This window comes from Drosophila erecta, unplaced genomic scaffold, assembly GCF_003286155.1.
Source record: "Drosophila erecta strain 14021-0224.00,06,07 unplaced genomic scaffold, DereRS2 tig00000021-arrow-pilon, whole genome shotgun sequence".
NCBI classification, from domain to species: domain Eukaryota; kingdom Metazoa; phylum Arthropoda; class Insecta; order Diptera; family Drosophilidae; genus Drosophila; species Drosophila erecta.
Genome location: NW_020825198.1, coordinates 8,478,414 through 8,495,390, shown reverse-complemented (window position 1 = coordinate 8,495,390; position 16,977 = coordinate 8,478,414). Strand labels below are relative to the sequence as shown.

Here is a 16,977-nt window from a genome sequence, read left to right as displayed (position 1 = left end):
GATTGCTCAAATCACAAAAACAATCACCTATGCGGCGTATGTATATTACAGGAAGACCGCTTTGAAAAACCGGAGGCTATATAACCGGGCCATTTCGTCAGTTTTGGCCAGTCTCGCGGTCACTCCCGAACGGAGCATTTCTCAGTTTAAAGTCACCGCCCAAGTCAAGTCCCAAGATGGTAAAGAGTAGCCTTATCTTGTGCTTCGTCGCTCTCCTGGTCGTCCAGGCTCGGAGTGATCTAGCCGATGACCAAGAACACGGTAAGTGGAACCGAACGGTATTACGAGGTGAACTGCCGAACGAATCCGATTGGCCAAGACCCAGCTTATCTACAGCCAACTGGAAAGCTCTCTCGTCGTATCGCCTATTCGACTTAGTCTATTCGACTTGGCTAATCTAGAGCTATTTTAAAAAGCATTCAGTCATCGAGTAGCTGCATAATAGTTTATGACTGAACTGTTCACGTGAAGTCATATTAATGATATGGGGCCATTCCCATTAATAGATTTATGTTCAACAAGTTTAGATTCTTGAATTCGATTAAGCGGATCAGGTACTAAACGCTTTTATAGGCTTCGACTGGTAGTTATAAACTAAAAATAAACTATAAATTATGAACCAAGAAGGAAACAACGAATTTTTAATAATTGTTCTTGTTAGAAAAGAATGGTAAAATTGTTACTACAAGAATGAAAACAAAAGGTTGTATTTCCTTCCTGTATAGAAGCTTAAGTACTAAAATCTAATGTGTAATGATGAGTGCACCAAAATCAGCTGAAACGTTTTTAACACGTTTTATTAAGTTATCAAGCGATAGGGTGGTAGCCGAAACACCATAAATAGCTATAATTAAAACTGATTTATAGATCTGCTCGAGATAGGCTGTTTACCACTTCAAAAATTAGTTTTATTGGACCAATTTTCCCGCCGATTAGTTGCTAACCCAAAGTCCGGACTTTACAGCCCAACATCCCCGTCTGCAATCATCACGCGACTTCGAGGCCCTCGACGAGGAGCTGGAAACACGATTCTGGCATGATAAGGCCCAATCGATTCTGGCCGATAAGCTGGCCAGCTATAAGAAGCTCAATGAGAATCGCGCCAAGAACGTGATCCTATTTTTAGGCGATGGCATGTCCGTTCATACGATCGCAGCCACACGTGCTTTCATGGGCGATAGCAACAAGCAGGTCTTCTTCGAGAAATTCCCCTACTTGGGTCTGTCCAAGACCTATGCCGTCAATGAGCGTACTCCGGACTCGGCCAACACAGCTACCGCCTACTTGACCGGAGTCAAGGCCAACTATGGCACCATTGGAGTCAATGCCCAGGTGCAGAGGGGCGATTGTGTGACCAACTCGAGTACCCATGTCCAGAGCATTGGTCAGTGGGCCCAGGAGGCCGGAAAGTGGGCCGGTGTGGTGACCACCGCCCGGGTGACACACGCTTCCCCAGCCGGAGTTTATGCCCACGTTGCCGAGCGGAGTTGGGAGCACGATGGTGAGATTATCAGCTCCAAATGCAGTCCCGACATCAACACGGATATTGCTCGCCAGCTGGTGGAATGGCCAGTGGGTCAGGAACTGCGCGTCATCATGGGCGGCGGTCGATCCTATTTCCGGGATCAGTCCCAGCACGATGAGATCGGCGTTTCGGGCCTGCGAACCGATGGTCGCGATCTGATCGACGATTGGCAAAAGATCAAGAAGCAGCAGGGAGCGGAGGGCAAGTACGTCTGGTCACTGAAGGGCTTGAAGGAAACCGACCTCAGCAAGACGGACTATCTGCTTGGCCTCTTCGACACCTCCCACATGCCCTACCATGGCGATCGTCGGCGCACCCATTATGAAGATGCAGAGCCATCCCTTTCGGACATGACGGAAGCCGCCATCAATATGCTCAGCAAGAACGAGAAGGGTTACTTCCTGTTCGTTGAGAGTGGACGCATCGACATGGCCCATCACGCCACCAAGGCGAGGAAGGCTCTGGAGGATACCGAGGAATTCGCGGCTGCCGTGGAATTGGCTAGGAAAATGACCGACGCGGAGGACACACTAATTGTGGTGACTTCGGATCACTCGCACACCATGTCTATCAACGGCTATCCGGTAAGAAAGTAACTCAAATTTCAAGAAACCAAAATAACTCGTAAACTATGTGCTTCTATCTCCTATTCAGTACCGCCGACAGAACATCCTTTCACTAGCCCCCAATCTGGGCAATGATGAGCTGCCCTTTACCATCTTGTCCTATGCTAATGGTCCGGGCTTCGCTGAAACCTACAGTCCCAAAGATGGACGCATCGATCTTTCCCATGCGGACACAACGAAAGCAGACTTCGAGTTCCAGGCCACAGTGCCCTTGAGCAGTGAAACCCACGGCGCTGAGGATGTGGGTGTCTTTGCCTCCGGTCCCTTCGAGCACCTTTTCACCGGCAACTATGAGCAGAGTTCCATCCCAGCCATGATGGCTTATGCCGCCAACATTGGACCATTTGCCAAGGACAAGATTAACGAGCAATAAAGTCCCAACTACAGTCGCATACTCATAAGGAATACTCAATAAATACTTAAGGGGAAAACCAAATGTTACGCTGGTCATTCCCGGCCAGTTAAATATACAAATATACTTCTCGCAATTTTCCACCAAAAGGTATTCAGGTGCTCGGAGGAGGGCTGGGGATCCCAGGGGCACTGGGGTCTTTCTTGCTGACGGATATTAAGCGGGCCACGCGAAGGCGGCAACTAAAGCTGTAAACAATTTTTGAGCTTGAGCAAATAAATCCGGCAAATGGCTGTATCAGCAATTTGGCAAGTACATGTTTCAGTTACTTGGGACTTTCAGTCCGTTGAATTGCGTTAATCTGAGCTCTCAGAGCAGCAGGAACCAAGTCGTTCTAATAAATGTGTAATTCAAATAAATTCCAATCTCGCCAACGGACATTTGCATCCTGATTATTCATGTCAACCTTCGAATGGGAAAAACAAATGCTTATAGCCAAAACAAACAGGTAGCAAACAAGATAATGGACAGGTAATGTCTCAGCCCGCAGATGGCAGAGCAGTTTTCCCGAGGGATCTGGGCAAGTCTGGCCTACAGTTTACCTGGCTACTGGAGTCGCTTGGCCATCGTTAGTTGTGTTTCGTGCTTCCTACTTGCAAGAGCTCAGCAAAAATGCTGGCTTTTTTGATTTACACTATCTTGGCGATTTTACTGAGTGTCGTGGCCACGTCCTACATATGCATTCTATATGAAGTCAAACGCCGCGTAATTCAGCTCGTTAAAACAAAGAAGTCAACTGAAGTCCATCACATAGCTTATCAAAAGTTTAATCAGGCTCCTGGGCCGCGACCATGGCCCATTATTGGGAATCTTCATCTGCTGGATCGATATAGAGACAGTCCCTTTGCGGGATTTACGGCGTTGTCAAGACAGTACGGAGACATTTACTCCTTGACTTTTGGACACACCCGCTGTTTGGTGGTGAACAACTTGGAGCTGATCCGCGAGGTGCTCAACCAAAATGGCAAGGTGATGAGCGGGCGGCCGGACTTCATACGATATCATAAACTATTTGGAGGCGAGCGGAGCAATTCGCTGGCACTCTGCGATTGGTCACAGCTGCAGCAGAAGAGAAGGAATCTCGCCCGACGCCACTGCTCGCCCAGGGAGTCCTCCTCCTTCTACATGAAAATGTCCCAAATTGGCTGCGAGGAAATGGAACACTGGAATCGGGAGCTGAGCAACCACCTGGTCCCTGGAGAACCGATCAAAATAAAGCCTCTGATTCTCAAGGCCTGCGGAAATATGTTTAGTCAGTACATGTGCTCTATGAGGTTTGACTACGATGATCTGGATTTCCAACTGATTGTTCAATACTTCGATGAGATATTCTGGGAGATCAATCAGGGACATCCGCTAGATTTTCTACCCTGGCTATGTCCCTTCTACCAGCGACACCTGAACAAGATCATCAACTGGTCCTCGACCATCAGGCAATTCATAATGAACAGGATTATCCGACATCGGGAGCTGAACATCGATTTGGATGAGCCAGATCGGGATTTTACAGATGCCCTACTTAAAAGCCTGATTGAAGATAAGGATGTCTCCCGGAACACGATCATCTTTATGCTGGAGGACTTCATTGGCGGACACTCAGCGGTTGGAAATCTCGTGATGCTAGTGCTGGCCTATATAGCCAAGAATCCGGATATTGGAAGAAGAATCCAAGGGGAAATAGACACAATTACAGCAGAGGAAAAGAGGCCAATTAATTTACTGGATATGAATGCAATGCCGTACACGATGGCGACGATTTTTGAGGTGCTGCGATATTCATCCTCTCCAATTGTTCCCCATGTGGCCACCGAGGACACAGTGATCTCTGGCTACGGGGTGACCAAGGGCACCATTGTGTTCATCAACAATTATGTGCTGAACTCCAGCGAGAACAACTGGGTAAATCCTACAGAATTTAATCCATTCAGATTTTTGGAAACATCAAAGGGACCAAACACGAACAATTTTAAAGGTTCTGATTCCGGCATCGAAAGTGATAATGAAAAACTTCAACTAAAGAGGAATATTCCCCATTTTCTGCCCTTTAGCATCGGGAAGCGGACTTGCATCGGCCAGAATTTGGTGAGGGGCTTCGGTTTCCTGGTCCTGGTCAACGTAATGCAGAGATATGATATCAGCAGTCATGATCTTTCGACGATTAAGATCAGTCCGGAGAGTTTGGCACTGCCTGCCGATTGCTTTCCATTGGTCTTGACACCCAGAAAATAATAAATTGCCAATAGATTTGATTATTGGACAAATCTCTCTAAGCGCTAGCAACTAAAGTATATAACAGAAATAGCTCAATATATAAAATCGATCCAAAATAAGATTACTGCAATATCTTCTATCGAACATAAGAAATAAGCTGAATCAAATAGTAAAACTATTTTACTGTTGAGTATATTTTCTATTATTCCACTAACGCAAATACAAAACTTGTATTTCATGTTTATATTTTGTACGATACCATACACGCAAAGTCTTACAGCTGCTCACCATACTATAAAAATTTCACATACATTCGATTCTTGCGGATCTTAATGTTAGATTAATTCGTTAAGAACTTCGTTATAATAAATGACTCAAATATGTTTACTGTGTACGCCGATTGTTAATTCAAGTATAATTCTTAAGCGAACTATTTACATTTTTTATTTTCTTTTAGAAATCAATAAACGTGGTCCGAGTTGGATCATTTATAAATGACATAGAAACTTAAAGCTGAATAAACCTAAATCGACCTCTATGAATAAATGCAACTTGTTTACAAATGGTCAATTAAAAAAACAAAATATTTAGAAAATTAATCTAAATGTAGGTATAAAGGATGCACTTGTTTATAATTAAAGATAATTACCTAAAAAAAAAACACTATTATTAAAAAAAATCAAACTAGCAAAATACGGATCTACTACTGGGTCTCCACAAGGAGCTGCGGCTTAACGTCCACCACAGGCTGTTCGGCTGTCTCTGTTCCCACCTCCTTGAGATCATCGCTAATCTCCTCCGGACTGGCAGTTCCGCATACGTCATCAACGTCCAAGGTCTTGGGCAGCGGTCCCAACTTCTTTAGTATATCCACTGGCATTATCTCCTTTATAGTGGGCACCGAATTCACAGTGAATTGAGACGGCAGTTCGGGTAGAGTCGGCAGCTCGGGCAGGGGTGGTGGTGTGAAGTAAGGAGTTTTCATCGCGGGAGGTGGCGTTGAGTTAGTAGAAACAGGCAAGGGCACAGGCAGCGGCACTGGAACAGGAACTGGAACAGGTGATGGTACCATTGCAGCCGGCTGAGTATAACCCTGATAACCACTTCCATCCAACACGGGTATGGGTTGTGGTAGCACATTAACAGGCACAGGAGAAAGTACAGCTCCACTTGGCATTGGCGGTGGACCACTCAGGTAATAGGGCATCCCATCGGGTACAGGCATGGGCATCGGTAGCGGCGGCGGAGGATGTTTGCTGAAGAATTCCTTAAGCATTCCTTTTGTGACAGCATCGACATGTGGAGGTAAAATTGGCGGGCGGTGACGCAGAAATCCTGGAGGAATCTGAGGCAGGCGGCCGGTCTTCATGAGCATGGCAAAATGCTTGGGATCGAAAGGAGGGCGGTTGGGTGAACGTAGCATTCGTGTGTGCGTCTTCACTATTGCACCTTTGAAAGGATCAAAATGAAAGTATCGGAACTTCGGTTTCTTCTGCACCAAAACAGGCTTTTCTAGATTTGCTGGCTTGGTGGTCAGTGGCGGCGGTGGTGGAGGTAACACAAGTAACTCATCGCGGATCTGTTGCAGCTTGGCGGCGGCTTGGGTGCGACGCTCTTGATATTTCCGCAGGGCACGTTCCACCGCCATTCCAACGACCGCGCGGTCTTCGTTCTCGCTCTCGTAAGTGGGCAGCACGTTATCCACGAAATTTACGCCTCTCCGCTTTGGTTTACTGAAAAAAATTATATTATTATTATTTTTATATACATATATTGAGAACTCTGTCTTACCTCATGTCCTCCACTGGTTCATCTATCGCAGCTGCCACAGTGCTCTTCTCCGCTTCCATTATATCATCACCGGAAGGTACTATCTCCAAAACGTTTCCTTTTTGTACGGCCACCGGCATCACTGACGCCGAGGGCACCATCGATGGAATTGCCTCCATTGGCGCTATAGGAACAAGGGATTCTATGGGCATCATCGGCGCCATAGGTAGTTCCCTAAGAACGGATCCAGATGGCTGAGGTGAGGAAGCTACTTCGCCCATATAATCCCCATATGTATTCGAATAATCTTCAGAGTACTGGGCATACGCTTGTTCCATGTTGTATGCGGAGTCCATGTAGGCGGCGTATGCGTCATAGCCCTCACCCATCGTATCCTGATCTTCCTGCTGCATCAATGACATATTGTAGTAGTAGGCAGCTGCTTCCATGCCCTGATTCTCCTCAAAATAATTTGCGAAGGCCCCTTCTACGGACGATCGAGATCTTGGTGATATAGACCGTGATCTGGACCTGGAGAACGATCTCCTTCGTGTTTTGGACCAACTGCGTCTCATCGGCGGCGATGGTGGTTTGAAGGGTAAGGGGGAACGCGAGCGAGACAAGCGATCACGTTCTCGATCTCGGCTTAGTGAGTGACGACGGCGGGAATGAGGAGGTGACCGTGGTCCAGCCAATTTTGGTGGAATAGGAGATAATGAACTGCGTTTTCTATGTCCTGTTGTTGACGGACGTCTTCTTCTATTTGGACTCCTACTGCGCGTTCGACTCCTTGTTAAGCTTCTACTATGACTTCTCCCCATCTTAGTTCCTCCGACTGTAACTCCTATTCGTTTAGCGTATCTTGGACCCCTTCTGGGCGATGGATGACGCCGACGCCTGGGGCTGGGAGTACGGGACTTGGCCCTCGAGCCGCGACGACGGGCCCTATTTCTAGAAATAGAACGGGACCGGGATCGTCGACGACTAGCTGCTGGTGGTGGTGGACTTCTTAGCTTGGGCTTAGATCGGTATTCGACAATGGTGGGTTTTACAATAGCAATCTCCTTTGCTGGCTTAGGCGGCTCCGCCTTGGATGGTTCTGGTAGATCTGGTTCATCCTTGTCGAAAATTACAGATTTTCTTGTTAGTTTCAATGGCGAGATGGTCAATTTGATGGCTTCCCGATTGGCACTAAAGATGTTGTTAACAGGAAAGACTGTCTCCTTAACTACTTCTTGTGCCTGAACAGTTTCTTGTTCATCGACTGGCTGCTGATCCTCACTGGAATTGCTTTTAAGTTCCTGTTTGCGATATTTATCCATGATTGCGTTGCGCTGCATTAGAAATAAGGATTCCATTTTTAGCAGTTCTTCGGAGATCTCATCGCCCGCATCATAGTTTTCGCGCATCATCTGAATCCTAGCCAGATTGTCCTCAAGGCTCTTTAGTTTGCGAAGGTCCTTGCTAACATTGTTTTTCTTTTGTAGCTGATCCTTACCAGGGTTGTCATCTTGATTTGTGTTGCAATTACCTGATGCTGTAACCGATTCATCATTCGAAGAGTTTTCATTGGCTTCGTCGTCCTCTGAGCTGGAGTCCTCCTCTGTGTCGCTACTGCTGCTACTTGTTGAGGAAGTCTCGGTACCCGAGGAACTTTCTTCGGCTGTGGAATTGCTCAAGGAGCTATTCTTAGAGGTGTCCAGCGTTTCCGACTCCAAATGCTCGGTGGACATCTTAATACTATTCATGAATTTGTCATATAGTTCATGGATGTTGCTCGTGGGCAGCTTCGCATCTTTGGATCGCGGAGGAGGTGTGCTGTTTGCGTTCCACAGAGCATTGGAGTCATCATCATCGCCATTAAATTGAGAAGCTATTGGAGGCAAGGGTGTAGCGTTAAGAGATGCGTTTGCATTTGGAGCGGGAGTAGGAGTAACAGGAGGGGCGTTCTTTGGCATACTGGCCATTGAATCGTCGTTTTCCCAGTTGTCGATGTAGTCATCCGTATCAGGACTTTCTTGCTCTTTTGCGGGTGGAGGAGCATTGGCCGCCACTGCACCGTTTCTAACCAGAACATCGCGCCCCATGGGTCGGGGAGGCGTGGCATTGCGTTCGATTTTTATGGTGGTTCGAGAGTAGTTCATTTGCTGAGGCGGGGGAGTAAGATCTTTTTCCTTTTTAATGCTGAATTTTGTATACTCATCACTTCGTCTTGGCTGGGATCCAGTTTGATGACTGCCATGTAATTGATTTCTATCGTTTTCTAGATCTCTATCCCAATCCTCAACATCACTATCGTGTCTTTGAAGTCGCCTCTCCTTGCTTGAAGGGCGTGAGGAAGATTTCCTCCCGCTTAATACTGATTCGCGTTTGAAAGGATTTATATGTCTTGGTTGGCTTATGTGATGATCGACCTCTGCCCTACCACTAGCAGATCTATTATGCCTGCTATTTGGAACGGACTCAGCTTTAATCTCTTTGGGAGCCTCTTTTCTCTCTTTGTATTCATTAGTGCGACGGAACAACTGCTCTTTTGTAGCCAGTAGAGCATCCAAATGCAAATCGCTGTCTTCGAGCAGGGCGCCAATCCTACTGTGAATTTCACTGGCCTTGAGAAGAGGAGCCAGTTTGTCGGCTTTAGCGACTGGAACAATAGGAATGGACTTAAACGGCGGCGTAGTACTTCTTTCAATAGTTGCAGCTGGAGCTGAAACGGCAGTGTTTACTCGTGGAGGTGAATCGGCGAAAATATCAAAATCCTTGGGCTTTGCGTTATTACCAATAACAGTCTGAGATATCTGAACTTGTGGTGGTGTCATTGGGGGAGTTCCTTCTCTGCTCTCCCAAGATGAAGGCGCCTGGTTTATTTTTCTTGAGTTGTGATCGCTTGCTATTGCACTTTCACTGTAGGAAACATGCGGCGTGCTTGATCTCTTGGACCTATCCAATCCATTTTCCTTCTGCGGATCCATGCATTTTTCTTGATATCTTTCTTTAGTCGTTTCCCGCGAACGCCCCCTTACTTTGTCCTTGTCGCTCTGTTTTGGACATTTCGTTACTGATTTTTCTCTCGATCGCTTTGTTTGCTTATCCTTGGAACGTTCGTCTGATTTTTCTACTAATTGTCCCAACAGTTTGTCCCTTTTACGATCGGATGGCATTTCTTTTGAATGTTCTATTGCATTTATTATTTTTGTTTCTTGTTTGTTGTCTGGTGACTTATTCTGAGTTCTTCCATGCAGTCTTTCCTTAGAATGGTTTCTATCTTTTTCTTTGGAACCCTCTCGAAGCTTTTTGATTGCGTTTTGCTCATTCGTATCCTTATTTTTGTCCTTGGATTCGTTTCTTTTTTCGCTATGCTCTTTAGATTTTTCCTTCAGCTTTTCCTTATCGCCTAGCCTTTCCATGGTTTTTTCTCGACGCTTATCCCTGGATCTAGACCTTTTCTTCGATTTCGCTCTGGTGTGTTCCACATCCTTTCCTCTGCTTTGATCTCTGGCTTGTGATTTTTCGCGTGTTTTAGTCCTCGCCTTATCGCTCTCCCTAGATCCGTCTTTGGTTTTACCTCTGGATTGATCTCTTTCCTGGGACTTTCCACTTACTATAGTTCTAAGCTCACCTCCAGTTTCATCCTTTTCTGTAGATAGAGTCATATTTTTTGCTCTATTATGATTTTTATCTTGGGATCTTTCTCTACTTTTCCGCCGAGACAAATCTCTATCTCTTGATGTTTCTCTTCCTTTTCCTCTGCTTTCATCCTTGTTCTTGAACTTTTGGTGCGTTTCTCTTGACCTCTCCCTAGTTCTTCCTCGATTTTGGTTTCTGTCATGTGATCGAGTACTCGTTTTTCCTCTTACATCATTTCCGTGCTGGGATTTCTCCCTCGAACGATCTATTTCACTTAATGTTTCAGTGGACTTTGTTTCGCCGGGAAGTTTCGCTTCCTTGGAGTTGGGGTCAGCAGTTTCAGCTTTAGTCCTGCAATTTTCATGCTTTGTATTGGAGCACTCGGAAACAAGATTGAAAACAAACGACACTGGCGGCTGCAATGCTGTCCAACTAAAAATAAATCATTATAAACTGAGCTTTCAATATTAAAATGGAATTTACTTACACCACATCCGATTGGGGTCGCTTGCCACGGCCTGAATTGCTGTTATTACCTGTTCCTGGGAGATTTTGCGGTGCATACACACCCGGCGGAGGTCCTTGTGTTGGTGGCCCACCCATCATGGGAGCTCCCATGCGATTCGACGTGGGTGGGCGTCCATAGAATAGCGGCCTCATGCCCCTTGGTCCACCCCTGTTCATTCGTGGCATAAAGCCCATGCGGGGAAAGTCGAAGCAAGGAGCTCGCATGTGGAATCTTAGCGGATTAACGCCCAATAACGGCGTGGGTGGTGCTTGGGGAAGGGCAGCTGCTGCAGCCTCCTCCTGTTTCTCCTTCCTGGCCTTCTGCACATCCTCCACGTTTTTAAGGTCCTCCCCTGAGGAGTCCGAGTCCGAATAGAGGCCTTCGCTATCGTCCACATCTTCGGTTTGGGCATTTGGTGTTCCGATAGATCCGTTCTCTTTGCGGGTCTGTTCCAGAATGCTACCTGGTAGCTTCCGCAGCGTTTTGCTTATCATCAGCTCCTTGGAGAGCTGCTTTTTGACTGCCGGACTCCCGGGGTGATGATGGGGCGGGGTCACTACCTCGCCTGGTTCCAGACTATTGGTGTCATTGTCCTGGAGATCCTCCGGTGGCTTCGCCTGTTTGCCAGTGGCTGGCTGCTCCATTCCGTCGGTCGATCCTCCAGCTGCTTGCGACATTTTTACATCCGGCGACCTCAAATCGGTTTGCCTCTCACTCCGCTCCCTTTTCGCTGGTTCTTTCTTGTTGTTTGCGGGCGCACACGCTTTTCTTTTTCTGCTCTCTCAATGGCGGCGCCGTTTTGCTGGGTTTCCACGCTGCGCTTTGCCTCGCCGAGCGGTAATATTGATTGGGCGGCGCGGGCGGACGTCCTCGTCGGTTGCAGCGGTGCACCAGCTCGGCGTTTGCAGTATCATGTACGTTCCCGGATAATGTTTATGCCATTATGAAAAACCAAAGCCAATAACTTTTCTGCAGCGAGTAAACACTGCTCAATGCAGAACGAAGTCTGGTCACATTGAATCTATCGGCAGGCAGTGCTGCCAGACCGCTTTCTCGAAATTACTTTAAAATAAGCTACAAATATTTTCATTTAAAAACTTTATCACAAAAATAGCACTATTCACTATTCAAAATCCTACTTTGATTTTCAGAAACTAAATTGCAGGTTATTGGCATTCATTATTTATTTGGCTGTGTCGGGATTTCAGAATGTGTTTTCTCTGCAAACATGTTTAAGGAAGGTTTTAATCATAATTCTTGTATATTGCGATATCGCACATTTTCTTTTAAAATTAACAATGCTTAGATATAAAAATGTTTAAAAATCTTATATTTTTCGGTATTATCGATATTTATCGGCACGTTTCTAGTGCGTTCTTGTTTTCGATATAATAGCAAATACACCCTCCTTAACAGTTAGCGAGTGCACGTTCGTGCTAGCGTTGCCACAGTATTGAAGTCGTGACGCTCCGATATTTTGATTTGGATTTTAAATCATAAGCTTTGTATTTACTTAACAACTGTCTTTTACATGCTCGAAAAGTTTTCGCAACTGTGTGTAACGCAATCAAACACCCAAATGCGCTTAACCGCTGCAGACTGCACTTATTTCCGCTTCCTCTAGTTGGCGAGCGGCGCTCACGCGAATGCGAAGTGCAAATAAATGACAAATACAGTTAACATTGTGCCCGCAAAGACACAGTCACTAAACATATACATACATACATACAGTATGCACACATAAGTCAAGCGAATCGTGGAAAATGCGCCTATCCGTGAATATTATGACATTGCCATTGCCCGGTGGGTAAGGGAAATTCGGAAAAGGCGGAAAAGTTTTTCTCTGGCACATTGAGATGCATCAAATATGAAGAGTTCGCAGTAAGTGCTGCGCTTTTCCAATCAGGTAAAGTGTCTAAATAGCACTAAGAAAGTTATACATACATATATACAAATTAACAATGTTCGTACAAAATGTAGTGTATTTCATTTTATCTTAATTAATAACAACAATTAACATACGGAGGTAAAACAAATGGAAGGCCGTAATTAATTAAAGCCTTTAAAACTGCATTTATGATTCATTTTCATCTCAGTGCAACATGGTCGCCTTTAATTGCCGACAGCGCGCTCATTTTTTTTCTTTTGCAGATTTGCATGTGCAACTTTCTCCGACTGCTGACGGCGACGGCGCTGCTGCAGCGCTGCAGCAGATGCGAAAGGTGCAAATTAATTTGTAGCGCCCCACAATAACCTTCCTCACTTTTATCCCCATCATTAAGCATAATCTCCCGCATTTCAAACGATTTTCCATCGTTTTCTACTCAGCTTTGTCGCGTTGCTCGGCTGGAGCTCAACCAAATATAAAAACCCATCCTCAAAATGTGAGGTGTTATCTCATTTTGAAAATCAGCAACTGCTAAGTGGATGCGCAATGAAAAACAAGACAAAAAAGTGCCACCATTGTTTGAGAACGTCGAAAAATCAACTTGGATGTCCCCGAGCAACGCTTGAGTTGAACCTACGTACAAAACTCTTTTGTATCCCATCACCGCGGTTCTTCAAGCAGGGCTTTGACTTTGGGCTTTTATGTGGCCCTCCATTGGCGACCACGAGACTTCTCGAATTTGGCACTTGGGTGCGAAAACCTTGGGCAACATAGCATCTTTGCTTTGTCCTTCGGAGCAGAAGGAACTTTATATTGCGGGTAAGTGGAAAAAAGTCTTGGTGTTCAGAATCACTTAAGGATAAGTTTTCAAATAACTGTTTTTGGAATATATTATATGTCTGTAAATCCAACGTAAATAATATTTTCAACCGATCATAGAATTCCTCTGAATTGAACAACCCAGCTTCCTCACTATTCAACAGAGTATTTATAATCCCAATACCAAAACTTTCGTAAATCACTCTCCTATGCAGCCAGCACCCGCGAACAATATAGCTTCCTCCTCTGCCATAACTCAATTTAATAAACATTTTTAAATGCCGCATTATGCCAAATACGTGCGGCTACAAATATAGCTAATTTTTGCCTCTGCGAGCATATTTATTTTCGTGATCTGGCCGGCAATTAATACCTGAGAAGCGTTAAAAGCGCAACGCTCCGTGGGCATTGAGGGCGGCACTTTGTGTGTACTTAGTTGTACTTGCGGCTGTTTGCCGGCGTTGACAAATGAGAGCGGTAAACGCTCCGCTTCGGTCCGACCAGCGGCAGTTCCAATCCAAAAAGCTTACAGCAATGACGAGTCATTGACATTCGCAGCTGAACTAGAAAACTTATAGGTCCGCATCCAAAAATGTGATAATTGCAGTGGAGTGCGATGTAAATGAAATGACCGAACTAGCGCAAGCCGATGCGGGATGTACTCTAACAAACAAAATAAGCGTACGTTTCATTTTATTAAATGAAACTTCTCAAGGAAGTTGACCACAGTCCATTCAAGACTTAGAGCATGGGTATCCTTTGGCTTCCTAAAAGCACTTTATGAAGCAGAGATTCGCAACATAGCTTGATAGTTGACCTATATAACCATTCTAAAATATATTTACCATTAAATCTACATATTTGCTCATACATTAATTTGTAAGATAATTGGTATTAGAATCTTCCAGAGAGGGTTTAATAAATCCCTAACCACATCCGTTTATGTTCGTGTTAATTATATATATTTGTAAACACACACACCAGTGAGCGTCGCTAATTGGCAGATTTAGAGGAACCGAGAGGAAAAACACGAACCACACAAATGAAGATCTCTGTCAATTTACGGGCTGCTAGGCACACAAAAAACTTCTATTGTTCCTGCCCAAATTGGCTTAATTTTTTTGGGCATGCTTTCATCACATGCCCATCTCCATAGGGATGAATTGGCGATGAAGGGGTTGCGGGCCAGTTCTCTTTGGAGAGGTAACTCCGGATGAGCTTAGCTTCTAGCGCTGAGGTGCTAATCACAGGTCGCACGTTCGTTCCAATATGGCAGGCACAAAAAGGTAAAAAGCGGGGCAAGATGCTCGATTCTTAGAACGCAGTTTCTCCGGGAGCCACACACAGTATATACACTTATACACATGTGGAAGTACACGTTTGAAAAATACAATAAAATCCCCGCGGCAATCGTTGAAGCATTTGAAATCCAATCGTAATTACTGCTTCGCTCACTCTCCCGTGACCAACTCGCATCAAATGCGATGAAACCATTTTCTGCGGGTCTAGGAAGTTGGGATCCCTAATTGGGTGGGGAAAAGTTGTAAGCAAATGAAGTGGCATCTCAAGTGTGTAATTTTATCGGGGAACCTTCTTGAAAAATGGGGCTAATAAATAAGTAAAAGTTTTCAACTCTTTGGATGACATGCAACCACTGAATTATAGTTGAATGGAAGTACTATTTAAAAGTTATGATAGTTGCTAATAACGTTGCAGTAGTATTTTCGCTACATTGAAGTCCATCAAAATACACATTATGTTTTATTTGACTTGCTTTTCAAAGCTCGTAACTTTTTTGGTTTATTTTGGTTTTCTGTTTACAATTTTTTATCGTTATTAGCTAATTTTGGCCAAGTCAAAATGGCGAGGTGCGCTAACGACTGAAAACCTTTGTTGTTGTCGCTGGCGTTGTTCATTTCTGTGTGGCTATTATTTATGAGCTTTTCGAGATTTGTTTTGGTTTTATTTTGCACACAGACACTCAAACATCAACTTGTATCCAGTTATTAGGCACCGGCGCATTGTATTTCTGAGATACTCGCATGTATCCGTCCGATGCCTGCATTGAATTTGCTTTTTTCATTCATTTTTCTCGTTTTTAGTTTGTGTTTTATGTGTGTATTTTTTTTATATATTTTTTTCGATTTTCAGTTTCTGTTTTTTTTTCTGTATTCACTTTACACAATTCCCAGGCCTAAGACGGTGCCAGTTCGCCGCTGGTACCTCGTAGCACCCGGCATCTCCGTTCCCCGTGATCTCCGCGAATAAAGTCGCAGTAGTTCCAGCCGGAGACGGAGCCAAAATCCGAAGCCGGGTGCCAATTTGCGAGTGGAGCTAAGCGCATCTTTCTCTCCTCTTTTCCCATTTAGCTCAGATTCAGTTTGGCTGTTTATGGTTGGGGAGAAAACACCCCGATCGTAAAACTTTAGAGCCCCAACCTATAAGCCCTATATTTATAAACACTTTTCTGATTTTGTTTACTTTGACGGGAACCAATGTTCGCAACTACATTTTGATTATCTTTAATTAGAAATACAAAAGTTGCGGCTTATCTTATTGTTGGGGTTTTTCTAAGCTAAGAATGTGCTTTAGTATTGGTGCTGTTGACTTTGAGCGACTTTAAGCGATAACTAAATATAATATATTCCTATTGATAAGTAAAATGTGTTGGTGCGATGCTCTACAAATAATCTTATATTAACGAGTAAATTATATAGAAACTTAATTTGTTTTTACTTTTTGATCTCTAATAATTGAATCAATAGGAAATATTCACGTCGTTGAGGTTTGCTTATATATCTTATATTTCATGATAATAGGCGCTGTAATCATTAGGCAACGAATTACCATTTTTTAAATTGTTAGTAGCTCGAACTTTATACACTGGAATATCATAGACTTAAGGAATCCGAAACACCTGCTTTGGTATTTCTAGCTGATAAGAATGCAGAATTAGCCACGCTTCTCAACAAACTGCTGTAAAAGTATCTGAAAAGTGGAGTCCAACTATCCAACCCACCTACTTCGCCTCTCCCAACCACATTTTCAATTGGATCGCACAATCAGTGATGCAATGAGAAATGAGTTTGGTTGTTCATTGTGCCATGCAAATTAGGGGACCAAAAACTCAGTGATACAGTAATTAATAATATGGCAGCCACCTGAGAAAGAAATAGTGAATAAAAACCATGGGATTAGCAGTGGGATGATCGCAATTAGAGGGATGCTGTGACCCATCTCCACTTTCATGTTGCATAAACATAATCATAGAAAGCCACTTCGTTTTATTGACTAATCACTTGAGTTTGACCAATCTGAAGTGGGGTTTTTATTTCGTAGGTTGCCCGTTGGTTCGTTGGCTTGTGACATTTTATTCAAAAGCCCTGGGAATTATGCAATTAACGAAGAGAGTCGAAAGACAGATCTTCAGCTTACATAATACCCGAGGCGGGTCCAATGTTGGGTCACCGAAAATAGATAATAAACGAGCATCTAGCATGAGACAAGTTCGTGGAGCAGGGAAAAATCAAAACAGAATCAAAAGACACGAAAGAGAGAAGAAAACTGGTTTCTAGCCAACATGGCGTATGA

The 16,977-nt window shown here is 44.4% G+C and overlaps 3 protein-coding genes across 3 annotated transcripts; 2 read left to right on the top strand and 1 right to left on the bottom strand.

Annotated features, from left to right (window-relative positions):
• Nucleotides 1-110: 110 nt before the first annotated feature.
• LOC6544665 (alkaline phosphatase) lies at nt 111-2,545 on the top strand. Its single transcript, XM_001971966.3, has 3 exons — nt 111-261; nt 965-2,109; nt 2,180-2,545. Exons 1-3 carry the CDS (start codon nt 177-179, stop codon nt 2,522-2,524), a joined length of 1,575 nt encoding a protein of 524 aa, XP_001972002.1. The 5' UTR covers nt 111-176; the 3' UTR covers nt 2,525-2,545.
• Nucleotides 2,546-2,848: 303 nt separating this feature from the next.
• LOC6544363 (cytochrome P450 307a1) lies at nt 2,849-5,303 on the top strand. The gene has a single exon (XM_001971965.3). It carries the CDS (start codon nt 3,176-3,178, stop codon nt 4,790-4,792), a length of 1,617 nt encoding a protein of 538 aa, XP_001972001.1. The 5' UTR covers nt 2,849-3,175; the 3' UTR covers nt 4,793-5,303.
• On the bottom strand, nt 5,252-11,720 carry LOC6544362 (serine/arginine repetitive matrix protein 2). The gene is made up of 3 exons (XM_001971964.3): nt 10,659-11,720; nt 6,566-10,603; nt 5,252-6,507 (listed from the first exon to the last, which is right to left on the bottom strand). The coding sequence occupies exons 1-3, from the start codon at nt 11,354-11,356 to the stop codon at nt 5,478-5,480; spliced, it is 5,766 nt and encodes a 1,921-aa protein (XP_001972000.3). The 5' UTR covers nt 11,357-11,720; the 3' UTR covers nt 5,252-5,477.
• Between the last annotated feature and the right edge of the window lie 5,257 nt (nt 11,721-16,977).

Coding starts and splice junctions, on each gene's coding strand:
- LOC6544665 (XM_001971966.3), top strand. CDS start 177: ATGGTAAAGAGTAGCCTTATCTTGTGCTTCGTCGCTCTCCTGGTCGTC. Junction 262..964: donor AGCCGATGACCAAGAACACG/GTAAGTGGAACC, acceptor CGGACTTTACAG/CCCAACATCCCCGTCTGCAA. Junction 2,110..2,179: donor TGTCTATCAACGGCTATCCG/GTAAGAAAGTAA, acceptor TCTCCTATTCAG/TACCGCCGACAGAACATCCT.
- LOC6544363 (XM_001971965.3), top strand. CDS start 3,176: ATGCTGGCTTTTTTGATTTACACTATCTTGGCGATTTTACTGAGTGTC.
- LOC6544362 (XM_001971964.3), bottom strand. CDS start 11,356: ATGTCGCAAGCAGCTGGAGGATCGACCGACGGAATGGAGCAGCCAGCC. Junction 10,604..10,658: donor CGACCCCAATCGGATGTGGT/GTAAGTAAATTC, acceptor ATTTATTTTTAG/TTGGACAGCATTGCAGCCGC. Junction 6,508..6,565: donor GAACCAGTGGAGGACATGAG/GTAAGACAGAGT, acceptor AATTTTTTTCAG/TAAACCAAAGCGGAGAGGCG.